At 44.4% G+C, this 11,200-nt stretch overlaps 2 protein-coding genes across 2 annotated transcripts in view; one reads left to right on the top strand and one right to left on the bottom strand.

Moving 5' to 3' along the window:
• Nucleotides 1-4,308, top strand: part of Aimp2 (aminoacyl tRNA synthetase complex interacting multifunctional protein 2) — an 11,901-nt gene extending 7,593 nt beyond the window's left edge. Inside the window, exons 2-4 of the mRNA XM_005368032.2 lie at nucleotides 230-436; nucleotides 2,195-2,426; nucleotides 3,780-4,308. Of these exons, the coding sequence (XP_005368089.1) occupies nucleotides 230-436; nucleotides 2,195-2,426; nucleotides 3,780-4,168 (828 nt within the window). The 3' untranslated portion in view covers nucleotides 4,169-4,308. The remainder of the gene's footprint in view (nucleotides 1-229; nucleotides 437-2,194; nucleotides 2,427-3,779) is intronic.
• Nucleotides 4,300-11,200, bottom strand: part of Eif2ak1 (eukaryotic translation initiation factor 2 alpha kinase 1) — a 35,536-nt gene continuing 28,635 nt past the window's right edge. The window contains exons 12-15 of the mRNA XM_005368030.2: nucleotides 9,936-10,050; nucleotides 9,447-9,529; nucleotides 7,591-7,824; nucleotides 4,300-5,220 (exon numbers count right to left, since the gene is read on the bottom strand). Of these exons, the coding sequence (XP_005368087.1) occupies nucleotides 5,116-5,220; nucleotides 7,591-7,824; nucleotides 9,447-9,529; nucleotides 9,936-10,050 (537 nt within the window). The 3' untranslated portion in view covers nucleotides 4,300-5,115. The remainder of the gene's footprint in view (nucleotides 5,221-7,590; nucleotides 7,825-9,446; nucleotides 9,530-9,935; nucleotides 10,051-11,200) is intronic.

Genomic DNA, 11,200 nt, shown 5'->3' with positions numbered 1-11,200 from the left:
CTTCCAATCAATAATTGATCAATTTGTGCATTACCTTGTGCTAGAGCCGTATGGATCAGATGTGTGTGTTATGTACATAGGATAAAGCCTATTCCTGATCTATCACTGGTCCCATGGCGTGTTTTTAGAAGGTGGAAGTTTGATTGGCAAAGTAAAAGCTAAGTGATCTAATTTAAGGTGAGCTCTATAATGTGAGAGGAAGTGACCGCTGAGATGTTGGCTTCTTTAGGAAACATCGGAGCCATCTTTGCAAGCCCTTGAATCCCGCCAAGATGATATTTTAAAGCGCCTGTATGAGTTGAAGGCAGCAGTTGATGGCCTTTCAAAGATGATTCACACTCCGGATGCAGACTTGGATGTAACCAACATCCTGCAAGCTGATGAGCCCACGCCTTTAACCACAAATGCACTGGACTTGAATTTGGTGCTTGGAAAGGTAAGAAACCAGATGTCTATGGTTCCAGTAGGTTGGCATTCTAGTTTTCAGAGGTGATGCAGAGTTTGTTTCCTTTATTCTTCCTCTGAATGACTGCATCTAGAGCTGGTTAGTGGCTCACTCCTGTGATCCCAGCACTTGGGGGCTGGGCTAAGAGGGTCACGACTTACAGACTACAGGGACCCTGTTTCAAAAAAATAAATAAAACGAACGATTATATCTGGATCAAAGGTCAGATTTACAGAGTGAAGAGTGAAGTAAGCTCCAAAGCCTCTTCTTATGGTGAGGGGTGGACAGGAGAGGGTGGGGAAGGGAGTTGGGAGCCCCAGTTTCCTGTAGTCCCAACTGTGTCAGCAACCTCTCAGCCCTGGAAGGGAAGGGCATCTCAGCTAATTCTAGATGCCACTTGGCGGAGGAGAGGTCTCCTCAACTCTTACTGAGAAAAATGCCCTGGCCACACAGATAAAAATCTCACCACCCATCAAAATTCTTTGCTACAAGCCAGTTCCAGTCTTGCACTTCAAATGTACGTTGTGTAAGTTTGCTGTATTAAGAGTAAGCTGTGGGGGCTGGAGAGATGGGCAGCATTGACTGTGTTACTACTACAAAAAATAAATGATCTCCACTTACCTGGGGGATCAGTCCATGTGCAAGGCTGTTCCGTTTGTTCATAAATGGTGGTGCTACTTGAAGATGCAGTGGAGTCGTCCAGGATCCTGTACTAGTAATCTCATTGGAAAGACCTAAAAAGCCTAAGTGTCATGTAGTGATTCTCCAGGGCTTTGGTAACCGTGAAGCCCCTGCCTTAGCTCTCATATGTCCTGCTTACTTTCATTCACTGAAGAAGCAACTGAGACCTGACCAGGCCCCCAGAGAGCTAGAGTATCCAAGGTGAGTCAGGAAACACGCACAACCAGGGTGCCGACTTCTTAATGTGCTGGAAGGCTTTTCAGCACACACTGTGCTCAGGATGAAGTCATGCCTCTGAACAGGTAGCCTACGTCCCACACTTTCTGGTGCCTTTGTGTGTATGTGCAGGTTCATGTGCACCGTGTGTAAGTGCATGTGAAGGCTAGAGAACAAGCTGAATATTTTCTCAGGCAATGCTCTTTTGTTTTGAGACAGGATCTCACTGACCCAGGGCTCACCAAATAGCCTGGAGCCAATTCTGGGACTAAAGCACACTTGGCACCTGGGTTTTGAAGAATGAACTCAAGTCCTGTGTTTTAAGGCAAGCAGTTTACAGACTGAGCTGTCTTTCCATTTGTTGTTTTTGAGGTTTTTTGGTTTTTTTTTTCTTTTTATGAGATAGGTTCTCATGTGGCTCAGGCTGGCCCCAGACCCTTTATAGCCGGATGTTTCAAATTCCTGATCCTCTTACCCCTTAGAAAGTGAATTACAGGCTTGTGTCCAGCTGTATTTCCTGCTGAGCTCAGTGGCTTTGGATAACCTGCTTGCCTCCCCAGGACTCAAGTTTTCCACCTGTAAGAGGGGTCACAGCAGCATCTTTAAGTGGGAGTTGAATCAATCAGACCCAGGAAAGTTCTTGGGGGAGCACCTGATCCATTTGTGCACACAGAGGGCACTTTTGTTTCAAGCTAGGTTTTTCTGTATAGCCCTGGCTGTTCTAGAGCTATATGTAGATCAGGCTGGCCTCATCCACCGGCCTCCGCCTCCAAAGTGCTAGGATTAAAGGTGTGTGCCACCATACCGGGCTGGATGGCTTGTTTGCTTTAGTGTTTTTTGTCTCTCCCTCAGGATTACGGGGCACTGAAAGATATCGTGATCAATGCAAACCCAGCCTCCCCACCCCTCTCCCTGCTTGTGCTGCACAGGCTGCTCTGTGAGCGATACAGGGTCCTGTCCACTGTGCACACGCATTCGTCAGTCAAGAATGTACCCGAGAATCTTCTCAAGTGCTTCGGGGAGCAGGCTAGAAAACAGCCCCGCCATGAATATCAGCTGGGCTTCACTTTGATTTGGAAGAACGGTAAATAGTGGGCCTGGGTTGAACTTACTTGTGCTGCAAAGGGGTGGGACAGTCACAGGACTGACTACAGCTGTTTGTTGTTGAGTGAAATCCTCTCCAAGTTTAGCGGGCAATTTAAGAAGGAGGTAAGAATTGGCACCAGAGTGCCAACCCTCTGGAGAGGTTGTGGTTTCTCAGTGAGATAATTATGAGGGGAACTGAGCCTTGGAGGAAGGGGTTCTCCTGTGCAGCCTGGCAAAGCAAGAGTAGTGGCTATCCCCACTGGTCATGACACTCTAAAAACTCATTCAGGGAACACTAACAGTATCTTTGTTTAGCCTGCGAGGCAGTAGGGGATCATTTATTCATCATCCGAAACACATTAATGCCATCCATCCAGTGATACCTGTTGAGAAAGTAGCCTAAGCTAGCTTCAAATCTAGTCTTTGGTTTTCTTGTCTCTTCTTCCAAAGAGAGAGAATTACGGACATGTGCCACTCTGCCTGGCCATCCAGTGGCACCTTAATGACCTTCAGCTTCACATTCAAAGGAGAGATCCTTGCCTGGACAATGGAACATCTGGTTCCTGGTTGGAAGCCTCCAAGTTTAATGTCAAGGGGTTGGAATAGATGGTTTAATAGCTTGATGACCATTATAAACAAAATAGCAAAAAGGAAAGGGCTACTTGGTTACTTCTAAATTCTCTTAAAACATACCTGTGTGTGCGTGTGGTTGCAGGGGAACATGCTTGTAGAGGTCAGGGACAAGTGCAGAAGTTGACCTGTAGAAATTATATCTTCTGCTGAAAGTACTGGGGGCTGTGATAAGTGCTGGACATGGGGGCAGATGCCTTTACTCACTGAGTCATCTCACTAGCCCTCAGTTACTTTTTTTGTTTGTTTGTTTGTTTTTGGTTTTTCGAGACAGGGTTTCTCTGTGGTTTTGGAGATTGTCCTGGAACTAGCTCTTGTAGACCAGGCTGGTCTCGAACTCACAAAGATCCGCCTGCCTCTGCCTCCCGAGTGCTGGGATTAAAGGCATGCGCCACCATCGCCCGGCCCTCAGTTACTTTTTTAAGGAAATAGTTGCATTTAAAGACTCTTGAAAGGCTAGTGTGGTTGAGTATACCTTTAATTTCAGCACTTGAGGCAGAGGCAGGTGGGTCTCTAAGTCCAGGCTAGTGTGATCTACCTAACAAGCTCCAGGGCAGCCAAGGATACACAGTTGAGACCCTATCTCAAAAACAACAAAAATTAACTAAAAGCTAAAGGTTCTTGAAAATTGTCTTGCCATCAATTCATGAATGAATTCTCCCTTTCACATAGCACAAGGCTGTCACTTTGACTCTACATGGTGCTTTTTTTTCCTTTCCAGTGCCCAAGACACAGATGAAGTTTAGCGTACAGACAATGTGCCCCATCGAAGGAGAAGGGAACATTGCACGTTTCTTGTTCTCTCTGTTCGGCCAGAAGCATAATACTGTCACCTCAACCCTCATCGACAGCTGGGTGGACATTGCCATGTTTCAGCTGAAAGAAGGGAGCAGTAAAGAGAAGGCAGCTGTTTTCCGCTCTATGAACTCTGCTCTGGGGAAGAGCCCGTGGCTTGTTGGGAACGAGCTCACCGTGGCAGATGTGGTGCTGTGGTCAGTGCTCCAGCAGACTGGGGGTGGCAGCGGGGCAGCACCTGCCAATGTGCAGCGGTGGTTGAAGTCCTGTGGAAACCTGGGCCCCTTCAGCACTGCCCTCCAGCTCCTTAAGTAAATTCTAGCAGCTTATCTTGCAGAGTTCAATAAAAAAATGATACGGCTTCAAACTGATTGTCAGGTGAGGGACTTGCACTAGAATCAGTCTTTTCACTAAGCCATTTGTCGAGAGTCAATAAACATATAATCTGTGGGTTTTATTTTATTTAAATCAGTAAAACAATGCACTGAGATGATCACCAGCCAGGGGCAGGCACTTTATGGCATCAGAGACTGCTGTCTGAAGAATGCTCAGGTGGTTGGGGAGTTGAGGACTTTAAAAAGGAAATGGATCATGGGACACAGTGTCAGATAAAGGCAGAAAACATGAAATTCTCAGCTGCTTAGGTCACTTGAGGGCAAGGAGTTCAAAGCTTGAGAGGAGCAAGCTGAGGGTGACGCCATGTTGAAAGATGGAACAGAAAGGTTGGGGGTGGTGCCCTGTGCAAAGAAGCTCAACTCTGACCTTCCAGGCAGTGCATAGCCCAGAGTTTGGAGCCAAGGAGTGATTAAGTGTGTGTTTGGTAACTGGCCTGAGCAGCAGCAGTATGAAAGGTCCAGGGAAGACTTGCAGCTGTCACAGTAACAGTAGCTCAGCTGGCATACAGCCTGAAGACAAGCAGCTGTGGGGGAAGGGAGCACTGATTTCTGTAGTAGAACCTTCTGGAAGACAGGATGGTCAACAGGCAGGGCTTAAAGAAAGTAACGGAATGGTACCTTACCTTAAGTTTAATATTTAAGTAGGAAATTCAGGATTCAAAACGTGGAGAGGATAGGAGGAACAGGCTCAATTTTCTGGGGTCATGAAAGGGTTCCTTGAAGAAAAGGAAGCTGGGGGTCCTTTTGTATCTTTCCACAAGTTTGCTAAGTACAATTGGGAATAACACCATCTGTCCCCAGCTAAAGGTTGAAGATTACATTCCTGTTGACTTTCCACTCTCAGGTGGACAGCATAATTCATGTCCCTCATCGCTGCAGTCCTTTGTCCTGGGAAAGGACGCTTAGTTGCCTCTTTAGTTCTTCAATTTCCTTCTCTTGTTCTATTATCTTCATCTGCAATGTGAGATTAACCTAGAAAGAAAACATTTTAAGCTATATCAAAATGCCCTGGCCTTTGAGGTGTTGATATATCCTGGCTGTACCTGAACAGCAGCTATCACAGCCCAGTCATCACTAGTCACCCCTGCAAGGGTGAAGTTGCCACAGTACTGACTATAATTATGTGATACTTCTAGCCTGCAAATGCTCCATTAACAGATGCAGGTGTCTTCCTTCAAAGTCTGTCAGTCCATGATGGTGGGACATCTATATGCTAGTTTACAAGGCATTAACTTGGAACTTCATTTGCCAAAACAGCTGGCTCGTGAACTGCCAGGGATCTGCCTCTTCACCTCAACATCATTGAGATTATAGGTGCATGCCATCAAACTTGGGTATTTAAAATTTTTTTATATTTAGAAATTAGATCTTAACATTTATTTATGTGTGTGGGTGTGCACATGTACCATGATGCACGTGTGGTGGTCAAAAGTTCCACTGTGAGTGTTCCAAGGATTGAAATGACTACAAGGCTTGGCAGTAAGTGCCCATACCCACTGACCTGTTTTGCCAACCTTGATGTTTTTGAGGCCAGCACCTTTCTTAATGAACCACTTTCCTAGCCTCCTAGCTAGTGGCAATCAGAATCACTCCTGGTATCCATAAAGTGCAGACCTCCAGTCCTTGTCTTCCCAGAATTTGTTAGTAGGTTAGGGGAGTGGAGAAGAGAAGACCAGAGAATGTTGTCATATTCTCACACGACATTCTGACCTGGGGACTACACCTGCAAAGTCTTGACACTTGTGCTATTCAAATACTGAACATAACCTGGAAATCTTGCTCCAATGCAGATTCTGACTCTTGGTAGGCTGGCTGCTGATTTAGAGGTCATACTCTGAGTAGCACTAGGCATCCAGGACCAACCTAGGGCCCAAAGGCCACATGTGACTGATTACATGAGGTGGTGGTGGCTCAACACAGAACTATAACCTGATTAAAATTTGAGTGTATGTGTATATATACAATCACACACATTTGTCACTTGGTTCCATGGTTCTCAAGTGTAAACTTCGTACATGAACTTCTGTTGCAGTATCAAAGCTGGCCAGGCTCGCTAAATAATATATCTTGAATCAACCTTTAATGAAGCCTTAGGTGTCTAGACCAAGAGAAGGATGAATCACCTATTGTTTCCACATGTAGAGGAAACACTATCTTGGCACCATAGCCATATGGCAGGAGAAAACCAGTTTCAGATGGCATGCTGAAAGACATGCAGAGGGCATCCCTACCACTACTGTCCATTTCTGCTTAGAACCACTGCCCTTTTTATTACAATTGTTTAAAAATCCCAGGTTAGGAAGGAAAAACTAGAACCTACTCCTGACTTAGCAAGATGAGGACAGAAAAGAAGCTATAGCCTAGGCTACAATTAGAACAGCTGCTTGGCAGTTTGCCCTTGCGTACCTGGACTATGGATATGCCTTTGTGATTTGTATAAAGTCAGTACCTGAACTCTTAGGGAACTATGAGTATAGATTTAACTATTCTGTTGCCATAAACCCTAAAACTCAAATATTTATGAAGTGGAATTCACAACTAAAATAAATTCTATTTTGAGTTTCATATTTTCTTCAGCATGAAAAAAAGAAATGTTAGATTTCACTGGCTACCACGAAACAAAGATGTTGGTTTGAAGATCTGTACTTCTGTGGTGTAAAATAATCTGCCCCAGTACAGGACAGACTTTTATTTTTATTTATTGTTAGGTGTGTGTTTATGGTTGGAGGAGGTGCTCATGCCATGAACCATATATTGGGGGCAGTGTCAGAGAACAATTCCGTGGGGGTGCTCTGTGTTCTCCACCTTTCTATGGGTTCTAGGGAATCCAACTTGGGGTGTCAGACTTGCCTTTACCTGTGGAGCAAGGCTTCTGTCAAGGAATTTCCAACATACAGAACAGCCTGGAAGCTAAGGGTGTACAGGATTCAAGATGGACAGCTAGGTTTCTAAATAATGAGCATACTGCACTTGGTAATAATATCCGTCACTGTTTATGTGACAAATTATTTCCCTAAGTCTTCCTCATCTGTGAAAGGGAGATTAGCAATGTCAGCCTCAGCTGTGAGCCCCCTGAAAGACAAGCTTATCTAAAGCTCTTGGAGTTGATAACTCACACCTGCAATCCTAGCACTCGAGCCTGCAGCCTGCGACAGGACTGCTGTGAGCTCAAGGTCAGACTGGGCTACAGTGTGAGACCCTATGGATAAATAAGTATATAAGCAAGCTCTTGGGACCATACCCAACCCAAAGTGAATGTTCAGTAACATTATAAAAATAATACTAGTAATATTTAAAAAGTAATATTAAATTAGTAATACTAAAAAAGAAAAAGTTACGTACATTTCCAGCTGTCTGGAAAAGCTCACTCTGCAGCAGCTGAAGAGCAGACGGCCTCTGCGACGCATTCTTTCCGGTTAGGAGCTGGATATACTTGGCTTGCACCGGACACCTTTTACTAAGGGATTCAGGTATCCGACCAGTCCTTAAGCCTGTCAAGACTGCTGCTCGCTCCATTTCTGTCCCGAAAGGCTGAAAGAGCTCGAGCAGGATCACACCCAAGCTATACATATCCGACTGCAGAGGAGGAAATGGGCATGCAAAGGTTTGTTACAAAGTTAGGGAAGCACTTCTGACAGCAGAACCTCCCAAGTAAGGATGCCCAAGAGTGAGGCTTTACAGGATGAGCAAAGAACAACACAGCAGGAAGTCTGCCTCAACAGCAGATATCTGCCTCAGGTACGACACATCTGGGACTTTTCTAAGTCCATCTGTTTATACCCAGAGAGGGCATCCATTAACCTGGAGGACAATAGCTAGCTAAAGGGCAGGGATATCTCCCAACAGACACAGCAGTCATTACAGTAGGGACATCTTCCCACCAGCCCACCATAATCCAGATAGAGTGACCCGGACAAAATGACTAAACTCACAACTCCTACTATTAGCAACAGGAGATTGTCACCAGGTCCTAGTAAGGCTAGCCTCTGCCTCTATTCATAATTGAGTTCTTTTCTTTTTCAAGAACTTTTTTTTTTATGTGAGTGAGTGCCACATATGTGAGGGTGCCACAAAGACCAGAAGAGGGCGTGAGATTCCTTGGAAGTGGAATCCACACAACTGTGCAGCCTGATGTGGGTGCTGGGAACCAAACTTTGTTTCTGAAAGAGCAGCAAAAACTCTTAGCCACTGAGTCAGCTCTCCAGTCTAAGCACTCTTGTCAATATTTATAAACCACATAAAAACCTCTTCTGTTTTGCCTAAAGCAGTTCATTAGGAAGTCAGGATCTTAAGGATAGCAATGGATTTTTCCGGAAACTCTTCCAGTCACTGACGTATTAAAAGGATCATTGACTAGGCGGCTACACTGACAATGGGTTTGTTGTAAGAACCAGAAATGACAGCCCACACCTGTAATAATGCCAGCATTTAGGAGGCTGCGGTGGGAAGATCATGAGGTGGAAGTCAGCCTGGGCCATACAGACCCCTTCTTAAAAAAGTAAAAAGGAGCCGGAGGAGGTGGCATACTCCTTTAATCCCAGCACTAGGGAGGCAGAGGCAGGTGGATCTCTGTGAGTTCCAGCATGTTCTACAGAGCTAGTTCCAGGACAGCTAGGGCTACACAGAAAAACCCTCGGAAAAAAAAAAAATTAAAAAGGACCTTGGAATATAGCTCACGTGGCTAGGAATGTAAGGCCCTGGTTTCAGTCCTCAACACCATGAAAACTAAAACCAGTAAAGTACCAGAGGAAAATATAAAATGTTTTAAAAATTAAAATAAAACTGAAAAGGCATTTAACACTTTTCAAGGAACAAAGAGTTAAAAGTTTACAGTGTCTATTCCCTTTCAAGGACAGTCAGGTGGCACACTGCCCAATACTATTTGTTTACCTAAGCTGGAAAGCCGAGGAAAAAAAGGCTGAAGGAACCTCCATGAAGTCTAGCCTAGGGAGGCGAATGGTGACATTTTAAATGGAAGGCTGACTTCAACATTTAGTGACATCCATGGATTTTGAAATAGTCAAGTAGCCTAAAGGCAACACGCATGCAGTTAGCTGAATAGGGAATCTCTTTTTTTGATTTCATTATTTAGTTGTGTGTGTGTCTGACGTGACAGATCCCCGCCTGGAGCCCCTCTCCCACAGAACTGCACTCACTGCTCTACTTGACAAGCTGAGGAAAGGGGGAACAAACACTACCTTGGCATCATATTCGGACCCCTCCAACTGTTCAGGTGACGCGTACAGACAAGTCCCCACTCTGGACGTGTGTGCTGCTGTTCCTGCGATGGAAAAGGTCATTAAGCCATGGTTGTGACCAGAGCACTGCAGCTCCTGGGAGAACAGCTGCCTCTTGGACTCAGCTGAGCTTTGCTATGACAGTTCTGATTTGTTATACGTAAGGCCATATTCAACGATGTCTCTCTCTATATTTATTTATTTATTTACTTATTTACTTATTTATTTATTATGTATACAATATTCTGTCTGTGTGTGTGTCTGCAGGCCAGAAGAGGGCACCAAACCTCATTACAGATGGTTGTGAGCCACTATGTGGTTGCTGGGAATTGAACTCATGACCTTTGGAAGAGCAGGCAATGCTCTTAACCACTGAGCCATCTCTCCAGCCCCCTTTATATATTTTTAAGTGCAAAAAGAAACAACATAAGTAAACAAATAAATCCTTACCCTTTCCATTTCGGTCGGTCCAATCTGAGCTCTTGTGTATGATGTCTGCACAGGCCAGACCAAAGTCTCCTATTTTTACTTGCTGATCAGGACCGTGAAGGAAAATATTTCTAGGCTATAATAAACAGGAAAAGTCAACTCAGTGTTCTTAAAACAAACATGAAAACTTGTGTTAAGAGCTGCCAGGCATGCAGGTTCATACCTGGAATGTAAGAACTTGGGAGGCAAAGGCAGGAGGACCAAATGTGAATATAATACCAATCGGGTTTACACTGTGAGTAAGTCATCAAGGACCATATGACAAAAAGTTGCTAGGCTAAGTAGGTGGCTCATTGAGTAGAGTGTTGGCTGTGCAAGCAAGAGGAGCTGAGTTCAAGTTCCCAGCACTAAAGTAAAAAGTTGAATGTGACTGCAGGAGTGGCTAACCCCAGCATTATACAAGAGGAACACTGGCGCTTGTCAGCTGTCAGCCACTTAGCTCCAGGTTCAGCGAGAGACACTGTACCAAGGGAATAAAGTAGAGAGTGATAAAGCAGGATACCCAAAATCCTCTTTGGTACATACACGCTGAGCATACTATACACACACACACACACACACACACACACACACACACACACACACACCACACCCTAAACTGAAAAAGCTGGCCACTCAGGAACAAGTTTTAATTTAAAAAGTTAAAACTTAGAAGAGGCAGGGGATGTAGTTCAGCTGGCAGAGTGCTTGCCTGAATAAACAAAGCACTGTGTTCTAACTCCAGCAATGCATACATCTCCAGCAATAACACACGTCTGCAATCCAGCACTAAAGAGGTGGAGGCAAGATCACAAGTTCAAGGTCATCCTCAGTTACCTAGCCAGTTTGAAGCAAGCCAGAGCTACCTGCTTCAAATAACAGCAACAGCATTACCATCTAACTGGGAGAAAAAAGTTTACTAAAATAAAAACAGATTAAAAGTTGCAATCTTCCACTAAGTATAATTTACTTTTGTTAATAAATGACCCACTGTGTTTTGGTCCTGCTAAGAGTTCTGCTTCTTTAAAAAACTGTGTATCAGGCACTGAGAGAAACAATTAATAAATGGGACCTCCTGAAACTGAAAAGCTTTTGTAAAGCAAAGGATACGATCAAAAAGACAAAATGACAGAATGGGAAAAGATCTTCACCAGCCCCACATCAGACAGAGGTCTGATCTCCAAAATATATAAAAAAAAAATTCAAGAAATTGGACACCAAAAGAACACATAATCCAATAAAAAAAA

Source organism: Microtus ochrogaster, unplaced genomic scaffold (assembly GCF_000317375.1).
Source record: "Microtus ochrogaster isolate Prairie Vole_2 unplaced genomic scaffold, MicOch1.0 UNK27, whole genome shotgun sequence".
NCBI lineage: Eukaryota > Metazoa > Chordata > Mammalia > Rodentia > Cricetidae > Microtus > Microtus ochrogaster.
This window is presented reverse-complemented; position numbering and strand designations above follow the sequence as displayed.